Here is a 22,886-nt window from a genome sequence, read left to right on the forward strand (position 1 = left end):
TTTTTGTGCAATTGTTCTACCTTTTTGATATTGTAATTTTATTCTATGGTCATATGTTAATTTATTGTACTTGAGATCTTATCGGATGTTGTATGTTGATGTATATTTTTTGAACATTTCATACCTTGTAATCTAGTTATGCCATGTGGCACCTTATGTACTTGTGCATATTCTTTTAGGTGTGTTTTTGTACAACACCTTTGTTATGTATCAAATTTAATCGTAATAATCTTCATAATGGAAAGATATAATTGTTAATATTTGTTAATATTACCACCATGTTATCTAAATCTTTCAAAAAAAAATGGCATTTAGTAACTTAATATCTTATTTTGGGTTCCCTAAGACATCACATTCTATACTAGTTTAGCTCCAAATGCCACATTTGTTTTACTCATTATCATGGATCCCAACTTTCAAGTATAATTTTGGTATGGTAGACAATACTAATTTTCCCAACATAATTTTTTGCCAAGGCCCTACATAATACTTCTTCTAAGACAGTGGATCCCCTTGTGAGAAAAAGGCTTCTTAAATGCATGCCCCATATACAACTTAATCTTACATGTCTTTAAATGTTCACATTGTTTTCAAATTGAAATTGAAATACAAATATTAAATATAATGTCTAATAAAAATGACAAGCCAATTTGTCAATAAATATATTTTTATAAATTATTTCAAATATAATATAGATGAAAACTTTGCGCATTGAATACTATAGTTTCCTCCTATAAATTTAATCATATTTCAATCTTTAAAAAATTTAAAAATTAAATCAATTTATTCTATATATTAAAATATGAATTTGCAATTTAGTTTAATCGAATTTACAAATATCTTTTCCCATTACAGATTATACTTCTTTTACTGAAACAAAATTATTCAAATCTACCACAAATTAAGTCAGACAAACAAAATTCTAATCACGAACTACTGTGGTCATTTTCCATTGTCAATTTTAACATTAATTAGCCCAATAAGGTGATTTTTAAAAAAATTATTCCATCTTTTTAAACAATTTTTTCTTCCACACTGATGGCTAATTAACAAAAATTATAAATTTTATTATTATTAGTATAAATATTTAGTTCATCAGAATCTCTGCAACTAATCCCTGATACCCACCCCGCTGTATCACTAGGACTATTTATCCTGAGGTCGATCATTTATTAGACGCTTCCTTATTGTTCGATTGTGACTAACATGATATTTACCATTAGCAATTTGTTTTTTTTTTTTTCCATTCAGCAAGGAGAAATGGGCACTTTGAAAAAACGAATGGCACAAATACAAAAGCCGTTCATTACAGAGCTCTTAAAGGGTAGAGAAACACTGCAACTTAAATTACATCTACAAAATTGTTTTTGATATAGCATGGATAAAGTTCAAGTTCGACCTGCACATGGTAAAGAACTTACCATGATTGCACAACGGCTTTTCATTCCTTTCAATTCCAGATGAACAGAATGTACTTATTACTATGAAGGGTTGAGAACTCCCAAAAATAATATGTACAGAACAGATGAATTTATGAATTGCTCACAAGAAGTGAGATTCGTCCTTATAAAAATACAAATGGCAAATAATGCTAAATACAACTCAACAAAATGTAGAGGGCAGCTCCAGTGTATCTCTGCCTGGTTACCAAAAACAAAAAGACAAACAAAGAAACTCTACAAGCAAAGTTCATCCTCAACCGCCACACAGAGATCATCCTCAACAAACAAGACTCTGTTAGGAGCTGCGCCTGATCTTAAGAGACGACTCTTGTTTACAAATCTTGCTTCACTTTCCTTGCCAGGTGTGCCTGGAGGGAACAGCAATGTGGAAACATCTTTCAAGTCATCAGATTGCATTCTTGATTTGTGAAATTTACCCAATTGTTTTGGTGCATTTGGCGTTGCAGGCATTTTTGATGAACTCGAGAAACAGCAATCTGAATCTTCAAAGCTGAAACAACCAGTAAAAACAATGCACATTTTAGAACAAACATAATACATATACAGGCAATAAACATTTTGGAACAAACATAAAAACGAGAGTTGTTTGAAAAGTACTACAGAAAAACAAAACGCAACACACCTTGAATGATTTTGAGAAATTTCGTCTGGTATTAAGGAATTTGCTCTTTTTCTAGTAGCTCGCACACGAACTGGTGTTGTGTAATCAAAATGCATTTCTCTAGCAATCGAAGCCTGAAGATTAAACTTCCGTAAGGACAATCATTCATATGTGACATGAAAGAGCTAAAAATTTAAAATTCAAGTACTGAAGCAAATCCTAACCGCTTCTCTGAATTTGCTTGAAACACGGAAGAGTGGCTCAAGCTCATCATGATGAACATTACAGACAATCCGAACCTGTACAACATAGAGCAGCTCTCATCAGATATCACAATGATTATCCATGTTCTCTTTAAAGAAGTGTAAACATTTATATCACTGCAATATGTACAGAGAAATTGATTAATATTTCATGCACATGCACTACCAATCAAAACCAACAATTGCTGCGTTTCATCCAGAACCTGGATCTCCTAAATAAAAAACGACACTAATGAAACCACAACAATAAAATTATCCCATTCGTCACAACATGTTAATTTCTTGATGCAGGACATGGAAAAAAAATTGAAAAAAAAAAAAAAAAAACAAAAACAAAAAGTTGTGGAGGAGAGAGAAAATGACGAAAATTAGAAAAAGAATAATAATAAAATAAAATAAATGGAAAAAAGGAGAAAAAGAGAAATTTCTATTTTCAAAGTGCATAGGTGGCATAATAGAAAAAATCAAAAAAAAAATGTTGTCATTTCATTTATCAAAGTGTGTGGGTAGAATTCTAAAAAGTTATGGATATTGTAAAAAGTTGTGGATATTGTAGAAGGTTGTGAAAGTTGTAGAAGGTTGTGGAGGAATTCTAGAAGCTTGTGGATAAGTCATGCATTGGGTGGTAAATGCCTATTTAAACAAAACATATGAGCATTTCTAATAAAGCTCAAAGGGAAGCTCAAGGAGAAGCTTAAGAAGGAGTAGCTTGGGAAGTAGAAGCTTTGAAAGGAAAGCTTGGAAAGGTGAATGTTGTGGAAGGTGAAGCTTGGAAAGCTTGGAAGGCTTCAAGGTGTGAAAGAGAAGAAAGTGAAGAGTGAGTTTTCCTGAGCCTGTAGACAAAGCGCTGAATGTGAGGCAGTTTACACTTGGATCTTGGATTAAGTTTGTGAAAAGAGCTAGTGACTGCGGTTTAGAAACAAGGAAGTTGTTTGGTGGCTTGCGAGCACAAGTTGAGATCTCAGAGGTTTCTACCAGAGTGTGGATCTAGACTAGCTTGGGTTTGGATTGGATCTTGAGAGATCTTGCAAAAATGTTATTGTAATTACTATTGAATTTTCAAGTATAATAAAATTGTCTTCATATTGTTGCATTCTTGGTTGAGTTGGTAAGGGTGGTGTGGCCCTTCGTCAGTGGTATCAGAGTGTACCGTCATTAGTGGTATCAAATCAAGAGTTTTTGAGTGTACAAGCAAATCGTCAAAGTGTGAGGCAGTTTGTACCAAGACCTTGGTTGGGTAAAGTTTATCAGAGCAGGAGTTTCTGAGTGTACAAGCAGATCGCCGAAGAGTGAGGCCGTTTGTACCAGGACCTTGGTTGGGTGAAATTTATCAGAGCAAGAGTTCCTGAGTGTCCAAGCAGATCGCCGAAGAGTGAGGCAATTTGTACCAGGACCTTGGTTGGGTGAAGTTTATTAGAGTGGGAGTTCCTCAGCGCGTAAACAGATCATCGAAGCTGAGGCAGTTTGCACCAGGACCTTGGGAGGACATGCAAATTGATTGATGGATGCAAAGATGGAAGATTGAACTTGTTGAGGCATGATTGTGGAGAGCTGGTGGATTGCAAATCCATTGTCCTAGACTTGTGATGTGGTTTCTGATTGTTCGTGCGAGGTGGCAAGTTGCGATCTGACTTGCAAACAATTTGAGGTTGTCACAAGGAGCGTGGGAAGAATTTGTTGCAGAAGGTTTACGAAGATCTTGGGAGATGGCTTCAAGAGGATTGGACCCTAAGATGATTGCCAAAATCCATGATATAGTGGAGAGGACTTTTTCTAAAATGATTTCTCCGTTGGATGATAGATTGGCTGATCAAGTTAAGGAGGTTCGTGAGAGAAGATGGCATCGCAAAGTTGAGGTGGAAAAGGGTGGTTTTCCTGATCAGTTTGATGCAGAACCTACAAAGAAACTAGAGATTGTTGCTGAAGATATTCATAACCTTGTTGATGTTGGGACAAAGGTTGGTTTTCATGATCAGTTGGTTGAGTCTCACATGGAGACTACAGAGCATTTGGTCGTGGATGATCTAGTTGATGTTGGTGGTGACTTGTATGTTGCAAAGCACTTGGTCGTGGATGATCAAGTTGTTGTTGGAGGTAAGTTATGTATTGCAGAGCATCTTGTTGTGAGTAGTGAGGTTTCTAATGTTGAGAGTTTGGCATGTATTGATGGTGATCTACAAGTTGGTGTTGATATGGAGTTTGTTGTTGCTGATGTGGGGTTTATTGCTATGAGTGTGAAATCACTAGTTGCTGATGTGGATGGGAGTTTTCTGTTGAAGCATTATGTTCAGATTGTTCCTGGGAGTGAGCATGCTGATTGGATGGTTGAAATTCTGGTGTTTGATAGAGTGATGCAAATGTGAAAGATTTGCATGGTGGTTTTGTTGTCCCCGTTGAAGTGAAAACCTTTGGTGAAGATGAAGATGGTGGTAGATCTTTCTTTTTGGCGTCAAAGTGTGGGACGCTTTTCTATCTACCAAGGTAGTCTGATGCAGGAGCATCTTGCATGGGAAAAAAAAAAAAATTTGTGGAGGAGAGAGAAAGTGACGAAAATTAGAAAAATAATAATAATAAAATAAAATAAATAAAAAAAGAAAAAAGAAGAAATTTTTATTTTCGAGGTGCATAGGTAGCATAATAGAAAAAATAAAAAAAAAAAATAATTGTCATTTCATTTATCAAGATGTGTGGGTAGAATTCTAAAAAGTTATGAATATTGCAGAAAGTTGTGGATATTGTAGAAGGTTGTGGAAGTTGTAAAAGGTTGTGGAAGAATTCTAGAAGCTTGTGGATAAATCATGCATTGGGTGGTAAATGCTTATTTAAGCAAGGCATATGAGCATTTCTAATAAATTTCAAAGGGAATCTCAAGAAGAAGCTTAAGAAGGAGTAGCTTGGGAAGTAGAAGCTTTGGAAAGAAAGCTTGGAAAGGTGAATGGAAAGTTATGGATATTGTAGAAGGTTGTGGAAGTTGTAAAAGGTTGTGGAAGAATTCTAGAAGCTTGTGGATAAGTCATGCATTGGGTGGTAAATGCTTATTTAAGCAAGGCATATGAGCATTTCTAATAAATCTCAAAGGGAATCTCAAGAAGAAGCTTAAGAAGGAGTAGCTTGGGAAGTAGAAGCTTTGGAAAGAAAGCTTGGAAAGGTGAATGTTGTGGAAGGTGAAGCTTGGAAAGTTTGGAAGGCTTCAAGGTGTGAAAGAGAAAGAGGAAAGTGAAGAATGAGTTTTCCTGAGTCTGTGGACAGAGCGCTGAATGTGAGGCAGTTTACACTTGGATCTTGGATTAAGTTTGTGAGAAGAGCTAGTGACTGCGGTTTAGAAACAAGAAAGTTGTTTGGTGGCTTGCGAGCACAAGTTGAGATCTCAGAGGTTTCTACCAAAGTGTGGATCTAGACTAGCTTAAGTTTGGATTGGATCTTGAGAGATCCTCCAAAAATGTTATTGTAATTACTATTGGATTTTCAAGTATAATAAAATTGTCTTCATATTGTTGCATTCTTGGTTGTGAGTTGGTAAGGGTGGTGTGGCCCTTCGTCAGTGGTATCACAGTCTACCGTCATTATTTCTTTTCATTTGAACTTTTTTCTAAGCAATCAACAAAACCTTTTAAGAATATTAAGACGGCGTACCATAGGTTTAATGTTATAATACAGAAGAAAAAAACCTACAATGGTTGTACAGATCAAGCAGTCCTAAACCAGATTCCCCAAAATAAGGACCAAACTAAAGAAACCACAACAACAAAATTATCCGTGGAATACCAAAAGCTTCATTTTATATGGAAAAGAATGAAACTAAAACGGTGTAAATTTGAACCACATTTATGGACAGATCACACAGTCCTAAACCAGACAAAACAGAGATGAAGATGTTACTCTGAAGAGAGCAAAAACCTTAGTATACAGAAGGGGGAACAAATTATACCATCTGTTAAATTACATTTGGAACCACGGCCAAAAAAAACATAATGTTGAATCAAGAACCTCCTGTATCGAACTGCGAATTGAAACAATAAAATTCTCCAATTTCAACTCCCAAAAACATTGGAAAACAGGAGTGTTCTGTTATGATACAGAGCTATGACATTTATATATTGAGCCAGACTAGAAAGCATTTACAACAAAAAGTTCAGACGATTACTAGGACTGAAGATGAAATTTCATGAATGTACATTCCTGATAAATTTAGGCATAAATTAATAATAACAAATAATATGTGACATACTGAAATCGAAGCTAAAACATGAATCAATGACTCACTCATTCAAGATCTACAGACAAATTTCAACTAAAAACCCTTACATAGTTACCAGCGACAAAGACGAGAATTAATTGAACAAGAAAGACACAACAAAAAGCAATAAATCCTAGAAAATTCACTACGGCCGCCATGGCCTGAAAACGAAAGACAAAATCTCATCCTGAAACAACTAAAACAAATAAAGATTCATCATAAACTTAACACTTACCAGAATATCCAACGGAAGCGACTCCATATCCGCCTCCACGGCCAAATTTTGCTCTTTTACAGAGACAGGGGAGTAATTTTTCGCAGGAGTCGTAACACAGAAACTCGCATTCATTCGCTCTCTGTCAGAATTGCTGGGCGAGCAACACTTGGAAGAATTTTCACGGCTGTCAACAACGTTACCAATTTGTTTCCACTCGTTCTCAATCAACTCATTAACTCCCCTTCTGACCCCTGCAGCTCTCAAAACCCTCTTCCCCCCTTTCTTCCTCTGCGATAAACAAGACTTCTTCTGTGCCTTCCAATAGGCCCTCAGTTTCAAATCTTCCCTATGCCTTAACCTCCTATGCCCTCCCCCTTTGCAACACATTGTTCTTCAGATAAATAACCAATTGAGTCCAGCAAAGACGAAAGAGAAAACACGCAATCTACGTCCTAAACGTTTGCAGAAACAGGCAATTTGTACAGGCCCAGAAAATGGAGATGTTTATAGAAAACTCTCGACAACCTCTCCTACGAAACCTCTGGAGAACTCTACAGTACAACTATCAAATGATCAGAAAACTGAAAGACAGAAAGAGAAAATACGATCGCCTTCAGTTGGAACGTACTGTGGCTCTTTAATAAACGTTTGAATAGCTTCAGGCGGGAAAGCCGGGCCAGTCTTGTAAAGAAACTAAAAAAGAAACTGAAGCAGTTTTCCCACCTGGGCGGCGGAAAGAAATGCTCGATCATCTTTCCTCACGTTTTTATCTCTTCCTTTTCTTTTACCGTAACCGCACACAGGCCGAAAGGCCGTCGCCGCCACGGTTTTCACGCAGTCCCCACCGACCGATCACCGTGTACCGAAGATCAGATCTCTGCTGACCTGGCCAAAATCCGATCCTGTGTGCACGTGGCACGAAGGGACAGGGTGACGGGAGTTTCCTGGATGGTTCTCGAATTACTGTCTCTTTGCGCGCCGTGGATTTGGTCGTTTGCCAATTCGGATGACGTGTCGAAGCGCTGAGAAAGAAGACCAAGTTGTGGGGTTGCTGCGAAATTCAAGAAGATCTCGCACCACCCACGTGTCCACTACGTGTCAAACCGCTGCGAAGGAAAGAGGGGGCCCAAAATTCAAGATAATTTTGCACCACAAACGTGTGAAACTGCTGTGAAGAAAGATGAGTTTGTGGCATGCAAAAATACAAGATCACCACCACACACGTGTCAGATTACGTGTCAAACTGCTGTGAAGGAAGAGGAAGATGTGGGTGGCCTACATTCCTGAAAATTTTCCACCACAAACGTGTGAGTTTGGGGCCGGCCAAAATAGAAGAAGATTTCCCACCCCACACGTGTGAAATTGGCGTATGTTGCAAGCTACTTGGCAGTATACAAGAATTGACCAAATTATTCCGTAGCTTGTTCATGAAGCAAGAAGGAAAGTCGGTCGGTCACACGTCTGTAGTACGCTTATAAATTAATGTTTTATGGCGGAAAGAGGGAACTGGCAGTTGAACGAAAGCTGCCTCATTACTTTGAAGTAATACTTTGTCCTTGTCTACGCTACTTTCATCATTGACTCCTACTCTTTGGGGGTATTCCTCTCTTCCTTTTTACTGTGGTAAATGCACCATAAATTCCTACCCAGAAATGAATTTCACCAAATCAATGAAAATCAGACTGCCCTTTTCTGTTATTATTATTAGTCCCTGCCTTGTATATGGCATCGGAACTAATGTTTTCAATAGTAGAGGCATACAATTATAGAAACAGATTGTAAAATTCAAAGGTTTCTAATAGTAAAATTGAAAGGTTTTAAATAGAAGTATTTTTTAAAATCTATTTTTAAGATATAATTCCTTATTTCTGATTGGCTGAGAGCAATTTTTCTAGAGGTTATTTTTATTTTTAACGATAAAAAATAAATAAATATGATACAATCATTTTAGTGTCAGAACTCACGATATACTTCCAGTGATTATTCCAGACAGTTGTTTGATTTTTAATAACGTCTACAGCAGTGAGGGTTCCAGAGTGTTCCGAAGTTTGATTTCTAACAGAGGTAATGAGAGAGCTCTTGAAACCCAAGCCTTCTCCAAGGCCTTGATGCCCACTGCACGGCATCTACTTCATCCTCAATTAATTTATGTGCATCTTCAACCAATAAAACACTATGGCCTCCTTTGACGGAACTACTCTTCAAACCAAATCGACGGCACAGAGTGATAATTAAACACGGTATGAAAGGAATAATTTGCATGCATGGACATGTAAGAGTAAGGAAGGTGTGCAGGAAATGGAGGGGCCAGGCCGGGTAGCGCACAAGCATATCAGTGTATGAAAACGACCCTACTGACGAATTGGGAGTGAAGAAATCTCATCCCAACTCCAACGTCAACCACTCAACTAGGTAGACAGACTTATAAACTATTATTACTATTATTACTATTACTATTACTAGCAATCGAATCTTAGTGCGCAATAGGTACGTCGTAAAGGTGGGAAATAATTTATATACATTTTAAAATTAATTAATTTTGATTTAATAATATATAAAGTTAAAAATACTTAATTTTGATTTAGAATTTTATGTATGCATAAAATTAATTTTGGTGAGAGTTATTCACTATAATTTGATTTGAAGTTAAAATGGTCTATTGTTATTATTGTAAATTGATATTAATTTAAAATGTATAAGTCAATAGGACCCACAACTACAAATAATTTTGAAAAAATGAGTCTATGTTGCATGGTTTACCTACATATCAACCTAGTGAGGTCCTCAGTGATACATTGACTAAAAAAAGATTCCACCATTTTATTTGTTTTGGGCAAGAAACAATGAAGCTTTGTAACTATGGAGAGAGTAATGAGACAATCCATATTGTCAACTTTAATATAATAGGTGACGAAATTACGTGGGAGAAAATTATTTGTTAGAATTCCCTAAAAATATATTGTAATTGCTTTCTACAATCATAGAATATGCACAATTTGTCTCTAAAATGTTGCCCATTTTCTCATTGATTGTGTCAAATTATCTTCCCCATTTTTTTTTTTATTTCAAGGATCATAGAAAATACACAATTTGTCTCAAAAATGTTGCCTACTCTCTCCTTCACTATGTCAATTATCTTCCTAACAATGTTTTGCTTTCTACAATCATAGAATATGCACAACTTGTCTAAAGAAATGATGTCACTCTCTTTGAATGTGCCAAAGAAAAAAAAAATTAAAACAAGAAATGTATTCTATCACAATATATAATGCAGGAGGTTTTATTAGATATATTCCCCCCTCTTGATACAAATATTTAATAAATTAATATTGAAAGTTGATAATAATTGTAAATTTTTTAATATGTAATTAGAATCTCATTATCATATCATAATATTAAATAACTAATATTATTTATCAGTATATTAACTTCTATAAATATTTCTATTATTATCTTGTGATATCTTTATATCTATATATATTATTATTATTTATATTTTTAAAATAAATTAATAACAATACTATCATTAGTATTTTTATAATTATTATAATATTAATACAAAATTCTCACATATGGATTCTATAAAATAAAACTCTAATAATACTAGCATAGTATTATATAATTGTATCAATATTTTCCTATATAATACTATTAGACATTATTTATAAATATAAAATAAGAATAAATATCTATTAAGTATATAGTAATAATATAAAGAGAAATAATAATTATAATATGTATTATCCTTATTTTATTATTTAAATAATATATTACAAAAATTAAAAAGCATAGTATTTACTATTTTTTTTCAACCTTTCCCCTGTCATCGAAAATGACTAGAATGGTGTGAAATACGTAATTAGAGTTGGGGCCATTTGGGCAGACATGAAACACTTTATTGGTCAAATCATTTACTATTGATACAGTCACATAGTTTTAAATTGCTCCTTTGATACGTGTAGGGCTGAAAAGAATTACATGGTCGTCAATGTCTATCCTGAAGTGTCAGTCATTGATGTCCCATTTGAGGTTCTCCTTCTCATATAGGGAACGCCTACGACATAATTAATACATTGTGTTACTTGAAAATTTTTAGTTGTCCTCTTATTAATATAAATCTATTAAATTATATTATTATTTTCATAATTATATAAATTAATGTAAATTATTTAAATTTATATATGTCTAAAAAACATGACATTTATTTTAGATGATCTAATTTTAAATTTTTTACAATTATTTGTTTTAGTTAGTGATAAAGAACATTACACACATTTAACTATATTAACATTAAATAATTGTAATTTGCTTATACATACTATAAATTAAACACATAGTCATAAAATATCAAATGGATTTGAATTTACAGAATAATCTTTTAATAAAATTTAAAATATATTTCTAAAAGATATAACTGACTACACTAATTCATCTTAGTTTGAAATAGACAATTTTCTTTAAAGAAACTTATAAATAAGTAATTTTATCATTTTCTAAACTTATTAAATTTTAATACTTTAAATTTCCAACAAATTGAGGGTGTCAAAGTTTTCAACCATGTCAAAAACTTAAATTTTAAAAATATTTGTAACAATAAGAATATTTTATTTGATAATTACATACAAAGTGTAAATTTATTATTAAAATAATATAAAGCCTTATCGTAGCAATGGCCTTAGGTTCTAAAATAAATTGCCCAAAAAAGGGTTCATAAAGTCAAATTATCCAAAAATTAGTTTATTGATGAAGAATTAGCATCAAAAACTTCTTTTAGGATTTATTATATTGACTTTGTTATATACAACCTAGGGTTTGAAGAAATCTACACTACAATATTTTTATAATTTTCTATGTTTCTCTGACTTTGTACTATTCTTGAACCTTTTTTTTGCTTAATGAATATTCAACTAGCTTTCAACATTGATAACAGATCATTTTTGTTTCAATATTGCCAACTATTATTAGTCTAATTCAACTAGCTTTCAACATTGATAACACATCATTTTTTTTTCAATATTGCCAACTATTATCATCAATCCTTCTAACCTTTGCACAAGGTAGGGACTCAAGCTCTCTCAGAGCTCTTATTAGGGGAAAATGCTCATTTTTAGGCTAATTTTGCTTTTAAAATGTAAGAATTTTACCCCTTTTTTTTAATGTAACTCTATTTCTATATATAGGATTGTGAAATATTTAAATCTAGGTTTCAAATTTTAGGTATTCATGGATCTCACTCAAAAATGTTAGTACTAGTGACTGAATGTCCCAATAGTGGTATACAAACGGCCCAATCACAATTTTGTCAAACTTAGTGACTTAAAGTAGTGTGACACACTTTGGCACATGAGTGAATAAAATTGACAAGTTAGTAGGGTATTAATTCACTTGGTGGCTTGCAAAAGGTTTGAAATGATCTCAGCAACTCATTGAATTAATGTTGAGAGAAATAAGTTGTCAAGTCATCAATCCACCCGAGAGCTCGAGGATAGTCAATGAAATATTTTGGTTTGGAAAACACCCTAAAGCAATCTTTGCCCTAGCAATTTGTACAATATGGCACAATGTCTTAGAAGGATGTCGTCTCAATAGTGATGTCTCATAAAATGATGTGGCTTCAGAGAATGGATTCATTGAAATGTCTAATAAATTGCATAGAAAATGTGATATGCAAAGTAGGGTCTAAAACAAAATTCTACTGGCATTCTCCTTGCATATGAATGATGAATGTAGAAATGCAAAATGATCTAGTGAGATTGTAAAACACAAATATAATTGGTAGGTGTAAAAGGTCTAATGGACAACCTTTGCCATCATTTTTAGCACATAGGACCAATGTCTTTGTCAATGTCCTATGTGTTTGCAACCTTCCTATGTATGTGCTAATATGGATGCTTTGGTGTAGGGATGGACAATCATCAAATCACAAAGGATAGTGCTTTTGAATTTTAATGCCTCACAAGTATGTAGGCAAAGTGGAAAGCATAGATCGGGCACATGAGCACATATATATATATATATATATATATATATATATATATATATATATATATATATATATATATATATATATATATATATATATATATATATATATATATATATATATATATATATATATATATATATATATATATATATATATATATATAAGGCATTTAATCTATTTGAGAAATCCATTAAAGGATGTGGTCTCAGAGGATACCCTATATCCAGATCATACAAAAAATAGATTTGTTGAATCGGCTTTAAAAAGTGTCAAGCAATTGCAATAATAGGCACTAAACCAAGTTCTACAATGGTGTAAGAGGACCTAAAGTACAATAACAATAGGAGGATAAGAGTCATAATGTGAGATTGAAATATATTTGGGTCATTTATGATATATTTGAGTCCTTTGAGTCAAGACATAAAGGCTAGACAAGCCATTTACAAAAGTTATCATACTTGTCCTAGTAAGGTCATGAGTTAGTCAAATGGTCAAATATGTATGAAAAGCCCATGGAAGGGAATAATGTGATATAAAATATATTATTAGGTCCATTTTGATGTGTCAGGATGATTTATACAAATGTTTCAAGTCATTTGTACAAAAATGCAAGACTTTACATATAAAAGAGTTGAAAAATGCATAGTGCAACATTGTCAAAGAGTTGCTAATATGTTGTAAAATAAACTAAAAGTCATATTTATGGAAATAGGGATGAATTAAATTTCAAATGCAAGTGGTTTGGTGAATTTCTATTGAGTTTTGTGAAAGTTATTGTAATTTTGGTGAAAACTAATTTCAAACCCTCTTCACTGGTGTTGTCTGCAAGGATTTGATCACATATTTGTTTTTGTATTCAATGCAAACCCAAATTTATTGGTTTGTTTGAATTATTTTAACAATATTTTGAAATGTAATTGGTTTGGAATTGAATTATTGTGGCACATGCAAGTTATATGATGCCCTAGGCATATTGGGAAAATAAGTTTTCTTGTTTATGATAGCAAAAATGGGTCTTGGTACAAGAAGCATAAATGTTGAATGGATAGTTGTATTGGGTTAAGTTTTGGATATGATTTAAAATCCTAATTATATATAGTTTTGCCATAGATATTTTCTTAATTTTATTTGGTTTAGAAGTTGTGAATGACAAAAATTAAGATACAAAAACTAGGAGAAATTTGATTGATGTTTGGTAACATGAATTGGATGGAATATTACTATTGATTGTATGGATGAAGAAATTGATTGAGATGCCTCTAATTAATTGAATTTGCAATAAAAATATGTTGAGGGATGCTCTGTATCATGCAATCTACGCCACCATCCTCATATTTGTGTCAACAATAGGAGTTTTGTGAATAGGGTATGGACAAGCAGGTGAAATGCATGATTAAACAACATTTTCTAGTATCAATTTTGTCCATATGATGCAAGGGATGTACATAATTTTTAATTAATACTTAATAAATTTTTTGGTTGTCATATTTTTTATTAAACTATTTAATAATTATTTTGGAATGTTTCCATATTGAAGAGCATTTTAGGATTTTGTAGACCTGTAAATATTGGAATAACATTTTCAATAGTAAATTTCATTGTGATTTGCACATTTAATATTGTATTGTTGAACGATACTTCAAGTAAAAAGAAAAAAAAAATTCAAACCATATGCCATTGCCAACAGTTTGATATTTTTTATAGAAGGGAAGCAAGGCAAGAAAAAATTTCAAAAAAAAATAGCACCAACTAGGATAGATTATTACAGCTAAAAACTTACTTTAACCTAAAATGCGTAGTACTACAAATCTATTTTAATCCAAATTATGGCTAGGAAAAGCCCACTAAAAATCATATCTATTGCTAAAAATTCAATTTTGCCTCAAATGGGTTTCCTCCTTATTATTGGTTTATTGAATTCAAAAGACAAAAGATAAATCTAAATGTAAGATAGATGCCTTCATCTTGAACAATAAATCTAAACAACTATTTGGAAAAATAAAATCAGACATTACAAACTACATGAGATTTTAAAAATCAAAAGATAAATGTGTAATTGTGGAAATTTTTTCTAATATCTACAGTCAAATAAGATAATTGCAGTTGTTGGTGTAGACTTTTATCACCTCTGCAGCTCTACTTTTTATATTCTAGGATTTTAGTTAGCCCACGTATCCAAAATAACATTGCAAACCACCCAAATAAAAATACAAAATATTCTAAAGTGCTCCATGGTGATGTCATCTGCCTTCCAAAGAGGTACATGCAGATATGTGAAGTGTTCATCTCCCCAAAATATTGTGAGTTTCCACGAATGCCAACCCTTAATGAAAAAAGCTACTAGGAAAAATCACCATAGCCAATCGAAAATGAGAAATTAAAAATTAAAAACCTAATTAAATAAAAAAAAATTAGAAAAACATATGATAAGTGAAATTTTATAAAGTTTTTATTGTGTCCTAGGAATATAATAATATTGCAAAGCAAGGCGAAAACATTAGTCCCTGCCTTATTCAAGGAAATTGTACTTTTTCATAAGTTTTGCATTAACTGTCATCCCTATATGTCAAGATAGATAATGATTATTAGAATCTAATCATTTTTTGGTAACTCTATTATATATTTTTGTTTTTCTTTTTTTTGTAATTTTTAATATTCAAAGTTTTGCCAAAGGGTTGTAGTTCAACTAGTTGAACACAATTGGTAAAGATGATGGTAAGAGGAAGAAACATCATCCACCAAGGTTCAAAATGTCAAAGGTGTGAATGGGCCAAGTTCCACACCTAATCCCCTTGCATGTAAAATTCAAAGTTTCCTCAAATTCAATCAATTTTAATATTGTTTGTAAACCATTTATAAGAAATCAATTATTTATTCAAAATAAATTATTATTTATAAGAATAAATAGAGTTTTTAAATTTTTTTGAATTGATTATAAGATCACTCAATAGGTACACAATATGTGTCTGCTACAAGTCCTATCATTACTAAATTGGCTCCATACTAACCAAGAAGCCATGCAAAGAGTTTCAAAGATAAAGATACATCATCTATGGGTAAGAGCACAAAGTTGGGTCATAATTCCACGGAAATCAATTCTACAGAATGAAACCTTTTAGAAACGGGTACCTGATTTTCTTAGAATCGGGTACTCGATTTTTAAAACCAGCTTCAGGTACTTGATCTATGTTTAAAAAACTGGGTACCTGATTTGTTCAACATGGATCAGGTGCTCGAACCTTTCTAAAATTGGGTACCCAATATGTTTAAAATTGGGTATCGAATTTTAAAATATCGGGTACCCGATTACGAGAAACTACAAATCCCCATTTTTGGGGGCTTTTTTGCTCATTTTAACTTTTTAGAAAATGTGAGCCTGATTTTAGGACTGATAGGGGAACCCATTTTGGAGTTCTACTGACCACTTCGCTACTATTTTTCGGCATACTAGGTATTTTATTTTATTTTATACTATTTTATTTGATTGTTTTCAATTTTACACTTTATATTTCTATCAATTTATTAATTTTTTTTCAATTTTAATATGTAAAATTGTAAATTTCCATTACATTAACAGTATTATCTTTATATTATTGTATCTGTTAATTTAAATAATAGTTTCATAGATGTTCATTTAAAAATTATTATTTTAGATGTTTCAATGTATTTAATACAAATTACAATGTTGAATGATTATATAGATGTAAATTAGATTGTTTAAACATGAAATTACATTCAATATTTTATATTTATTTCAAATAAATAGTAATTAATTATAGATTAGTTTATAAACCATATAACAAAGAAAGTAAAACTAACTATATTCGTAAGTCTAACCTCAACCTAACCATAACTGTACAATAATTTAATCTAAACCCTAAACATAAAACTAAGTATTTAATGTGTAATGCCCCGCCAAGGGTTCCAACCACAAAACTAAGTATTTAATGATTTTACTTATTGTATTGTACTTTATTTCATGGATTGGACAGGGATGATGTAAACTATTTTATAAATGTATATTCTTTCATCCTTTCATACCCTATGACATGTATAGTGGATGATTGTGCATTCTAGATTAATGCCAAGTGGCATTCGAAACAAATGTATATTATTCAAATGGATTGAACTTGTACTTATTCTTTCATGTGGATGTGTTATTTATTTTACTTCTAGTATAATTATTTAAAAATGAAATGTGACTCAACATCTTGGGATCCTTAAGGAATGTAATCTCTTGTGTTTTTTATGTATTATTGTACATGTTATTACTTACTTAGTAAAACTTTAGGTTAGTTCTTTGGATCCCTTGGCTGGGCGTTACATAATGTGCTCCCTTACCTTAAAACCTTATCTTTTTTAATAAAACAACACACTAACTGTAAACATAGTATTAACCTTGATGTAAAGTTTCACTCTCACCATAATTCTAAACCTAACCCTAACACTGATTAAAATTTTAACCAAATTATATAATTAAAATAGATAAACTTAATTCTAAGCCTAACCCTAATCATTAATAAACTCAATCCTAAATGTTAAACCCTAATTATAATTGTAACTTCAAATCTTAAACCTAACACTTGATCCCTAGCGATGCCCACCCCCCTACTATGCCATGCAAATAGCATGCAAGGCTTCGTTCGTTCTATAGAGCATTTGGATTCTGATATTGATAGCTTTAGATTATGGAGGCAAAACATTTGTGCCTATTATTCTAATGGCCTATCCTATAGAGAGGTCCATAATCTCAAAATAATTAAAGGATATTTTACTGTAGTGCCCGCCCCTAAGTCGCATTTATGTTATCATTGCCAAACTCTTTTAGGCCAATTTATGTTTGATGATTAGTATTATTATTTTAGAGATTATCATATGTTGTTTTACACTCAGTTTATTATATGATGAGATTACTTGGTACTCTATATTTCATGCATGTATGATGATTATTCAATATTTTCAGTTATCGATGACGATTAGTTAGATGGTTTATTATCACATGTGCCTTCTTATGGATACTTACCCCATACTGCATGTGTATGGTGTGCGTGTTTTTTTTATTTATGTATGGTGTTTCTGATGTGGTTAAGGAAGGGAGTTGTAGTCACCTGCTAGTCGGGATCTACATGATGCACCACTTCCTGCCATTGTTTGTTTAACTCAGAATAGTGTGTTTGTACATGCGTGGATTTTATGCAGGTTGCAGGTACTGGGTATCGACTTCCCTGAATTGCCAGGATGAGCGTACCCTATCGCATTGTCTCAATGGTAAGAGAGGGGAGATAAACTCTTAAGTCCAAATCCTAAACCCTTTAGCCAATTGTCCTAATTGATAATTAGGACAAGTATCTGAGTTAAGTACCCTCCGAATGCATCAAAGGATGTAATTTCGTGATTATAACCTTTTTTGTTTGATTTAGTATGTATTTTTCTATGATGGGTTTTCGTATGTTGTTATATGAGTCATTGATGTGTTTTCTATTAATTAAGTCTAATTAAAAAGATTAATTAATGATTTAATTTAATGGAGAATTAATATGATATCTTTAATATTTAATTAATTGAGAAATTAATTAAATAAAAGAATTAAATTTAGAGATTAAAGTTCAAAGATAAATTTAGAAAAGGATAATATTTATTTAATTTAATAATAATATATTTGGAGTTCATTTTTAAATAAATGCTAAATATTATTGTTATTTAAATTAATTAAATATGTTATCAATTAAGTTTCTAAAAGAAATTAAAAGTTGAAAGATATAAAATTATTAAGAATTCTAGATCGCATGATCTAAGCATAAGTTTAAATATGAGAAATAAATTAAAAGATTAAATAATAGAAATTAATAATGTTATTTTAATTTCATGAAGTGCACAAGAGATTAAAGTAATAAATTAATTTAAAATAGAAGTCAAGTGGAATATTAAATAAAGTTATTTAATAAATCAACTTAATGTGCATAAAAGATGAATGCAAAATAAAATAAAAGATAATAAAGGTTAATTTGGGAGTTAACTGAGTTGTGCAAAGAGTCTTCTCGGGTAAACGCACAATTAGTGCCCCGATTTGAGGAGAAAACTCCTTATCACAACTTTGGGGGTTCATTTTTGTGCAACACGAATTTTGGACGGGAATTTTTGGGAGACTACTTTTGGAAGTGAATTTCAGAAGGCTGATACCAAGAAAGTTTTCCAGAGGAAGGTTATTGAGGGAAGTGAATTCTCTTACAGTTCCTGGAGATTGCATAATACCATCAGGATCAGGTAGGGTCTTGTGTTTTTTATTATCGATTTATTACGCAATTATCCTTTCCTGTCTTCTTCGTGTCTGGGGTTTGTAAATTTGAATTCTCTGTGATGAATGTTTAAACATTACGATATTAGAATTTATCAGATGCTTGTTTATAAACTTCTGTATACATGAGATTTAAATGGGAAGGGTTGAATCTAATACCGAAATTCTAAATTAGAAGTTCAAATGGATGACTATATTTTCTATAGCAATTTAAAGAAGGAAACAATTTTTCAATGCATTTAGTTTTATATATATATATATATATATATATTAAAAGAAATTATTTTTATATATATATATATTTATAAATTTATATATATATTCTTAATTAATTGGTTTATTAATAAAATCTTATTATAAACAAAATGGTATTCTTTTTTTAAAAATATATATATATAAAACAAAATATATATATTTAATTGGGGGGGAGGGATTTACCCCGTACCCACCCCCACTGCCGGCGAGCCGACAGTACCTGCATTGCAGGCCCTGTGACCATAGGTACAAAGTACCTGCCACCGCAGGCCCTGCGATCGCAGGTACAAAGTACCTGCCACCGCAAGCCCTGCGACCGCAGGGTCTTTGATTAAGTCGACGGACTTTAAAACGTTTTAAAAGGTTTTGTTAAATTCATTTTTTTTTTTATATATAATTTTTATTATTTATAAAAAACAAATTTTATTATTATTTAAAATTTTCAATTAATAAATTTTTAATATATTTTAATTAATAAATATTTTAATCTTTATTAATATTTAATAATTAAATAATAATACATTTAACATAGTTTGTGAATATTAATTTATTAATAATTTTGGTTAAATATTACTAAATTAACAATTAATGAATAGATTAAAATAAGTAATTCAAACAGTAATTATTGATTAAATTAATTAAAATTAGTTTAATTAAAAGTTAATTAATAATGAATATTATTTGATTAAATTGTAGAATTGGATTATTGTTTTAATGAAAGTTATTATAGAAATGGGTAAATCATAAGGGGTAGTGGTGAAAACCTAGTTACTTGAAAATCGACGTTAAATTGAAACATAAACTTTACCTTAACTCAATAATATACTTTCAAATCCAATCTCTGAGACTTTGATGTTTTCTATGTGTTCTCTATGTTTTGGAGTTGTTCTAGTATTGACCAGTTTAGGTTGTTACCAGAGGCTCGGGGTTGTGAATGTGATGTTATGATGATTTGTTCTCGATCTTTTCAAACCAACCAAGGTAATGTGATTGTATGCTCTATGATGGATGTATTTATTGTTTGTTATTGCTTTCCAGTTTTCTTGTGTGAAGCTGAGATGTATGTATTTGAGATACTTGACTTAACCATTTTCGAGTCTCGATCAGTTATATTTGATAACCATTTTTGAGTCTCGATCAGTTATACTTGGATTGCTTTTCGGTCGCTTGAGAGGACTGAAGTGTTTGTTATGTTCTTGATGATGTCATGTTTTGACTTGACCATTTTGGAGTCTTCGATCAGTATTGTAATTTACTATTGGGATACTTTCTGGTTGCTCATTAGAGGACCATTGGATTTTGTGATTTATCATTAATGCCTTCAGTTGCTGATAAAGAACTGTCGTGATCATATGATTATTATTTGATGCTTATCTGTTGCTCATGAAGAACTGATGTAATTTTTGTGGCTTATCTTTTATGATGTTTTTCAGTTGGTTGTATAGGACTGAGGTGATTTTATTATGATTCTTTGATTTGTGATTTCATGAGCCTAGGGTAGGTTATCTATGTGTAGTGTCGGGAAGTGGCTTGCAATGGGGATCGAGGCCCTAAGAGGCTGCCTGGAGTAACCCATTGTAAGTTGTTTTAATAAGTGAAAACATTTACACTAAATGAGAGAAAATGAACCTAACAAGATAATTGTATGTTCTCTCCCATGCCTTAAGTGCTAGTACAGACTAGGATGGGGTAGAGAGAACGCTTGGTTATGACCTTGCATTCCGTAGTATGCCTCATCAGTACGAGAGGATACTAGTGGCCGCAGGGATCAGTAGGGACCCGAGATTCCTAAGGGATTGCTCGGGTAACTTCTACGTGACTTTTGCGATGACACTTTCCCGCTTGCATATTAGGTTTCCTACGTGTCTTTGTGGTACCTCTGGGTTTAGATGTCGATCTTTTTAGGAACCCTTGAGTTAGCATACTTATAGGATTTCCTGGACTTAGAGAGTATTTATGATTATAGGTTTTGTTATCCTATTTGGGACTTGAGACTATCTCCTCAGCGCGGTGGGAGTGGACCATTTAGGCTCCACGCGGTCGGGTGGTAGTGTTTTTTACTCTTACCATTGAGATCCGTTCCATGGTCACCGTGGCTGGAGTTTTCGTGATTGGCATTTACCTTCACTATGTTCTTCGATTATTATGATGGATGGTTAGATTTTATGATAGATGTTTTATCATTATGGATGTATGGATGTATCATGTATGGTGAATAGTTTCATATATTTTTACTGTACTATGTATCATGAATTTGAGGATGTTGTATCTTTATCTTTACATATGTATATTCTTTTAAGCCTTTCATACCCTGTGACTTGTACAGTGGATGATTGAGCATTCCGAATTAATTTGCCAAGAGGCATTCGGAACAATTGTATATTATGGACATGGGACTTTCTAATTATTCTTTCATATGTATGTGATAATTGTTAGACTTAGAATTAATTAAATTTAAATGTGACTCAATGTCTTGGGATCCTTAAGAAATGTAACTTGCGATGTATGTTTGTCAATGATTACATGTTATTGCTTCCGCTACTATGTGTTTGATGTGTATGTTATACTTTCTTACTTTTAAAAAAGAAAATGTTTAGCAAACTTAGTGAAACTTTAGGTTAATTCTTTTGGATCCCTTGGCGGGGTGTTACATCTGGTATCAAAGCCCGAGTTTCTACATTGGGAGCTCTGGGTATATTGGAACACCACTAGTGTTAACTAGTTGAACAAAAATGCAAATCTTAAACTGAAACTTGAAACTAGTCGAACTAAAAACATAACTTAAATTGTTAGTTGCATATTTTGCATACTTCAACACTTAGACTTCAAAACTGAAATTATACTTAAACTGAAATTATAGGTAAATTGAAAATTGAAACTATCTTGTTTGCAAAACATGTGTCTTTTATCTATGTGTTTCAGTAGTATGTTTCATGGTTATTTTAGCATCTTGTGTCTTGGATATTATTGTAGGATGGTATCTGGGACGAGATCTTCCATTAGAGGCCGTAGCGTTGGCCGTGGCAGAGGCCGTGGATGAGGCAGAGGTATTAGTGTTCATGAGTCTATCCACGAGAGCCCCATTCAAGAAGAGAATAGGGAAGAGCATGTCAGTGAGCATCAGGAAGAGAACCATAGAGAGGAGCATGCTGACTCAGAGGAGGTTGACATGAGGCAAATGATGCGAACCATCATTGATTGCCTACCTCCTGTTCATGATCAGGATAGAGCACATCAGGCAGGACATGAGCATAGACCTAGGTCTAGGAGCCCTCTAAGGGATCGACATAGATCCATTGTATCTTCACAGATGAAGGACCTTCAGAGGTCCAAGGTCAAGCCCTTTAATGGGCAGGGTTCTGGATATGTAGCTGAGCAGTGGCTTATTGCCCTTGACAGGATTTTTGCTATGCAGGACTTTGACAGTAATGTCAAAGCAAGGTTTGCTATCACCAACCTAGAGTTCTTTGGGGCCACCTGGTGGACTATTGAGGAAAAGAAGCTGGGCTTAACCATGAACAGTGTCACATGGGAGTTATTCTTAGAGAGCTTCCGTGAGCGATTCCTAC

At 32.6% G+C, this 22,886-nt stretch overlaps 1 protein-coding gene across 1 annotated transcript; it reads right to left on the bottom strand.

Annotated features, from left to right (window-relative positions):
- Positions 1-1,282: 1,282 nt before the first annotated feature.
- Positions 1,283-7,582, bottom strand: LOC149547381 (F-box protein At4g35930-like). Its single transcript, XM_089791619.1, has 4 exons — positions 6,800-7,582; positions 2,289-2,363; positions 2,086-2,198; positions 1,283-1,953 (listed from the first exon to the last, which is right to left on the bottom strand). Exons 1-4 carry the CDS (start codon positions 7,166-7,168, stop codon positions 1,677-1,679), a joined length of 834 nt encoding a protein of 277 aa, XP_089647745.1. The 5' UTR covers positions 7,169-7,582; the 3' UTR covers positions 1,283-1,676.
- Positions 7,583-22,886: the final 15,304 nt, after the last annotated feature.

The sequence above is a fragment of the Cupressus sempervirens genome, chromosome 7 (genome assembly GCF_028749045.1).
Source record: "Cupressus sempervirens isolate cs-2001-9-10 chromosome 7, ASM2874904v1, whole genome shotgun sequence".
In the NCBI taxonomy this organism is placed as follows: domain Eukaryota; kingdom Viridiplantae; phylum Streptophyta; class Pinopsida; order Cupressales; family Cupressaceae; genus Cupressus; species Cupressus sempervirens.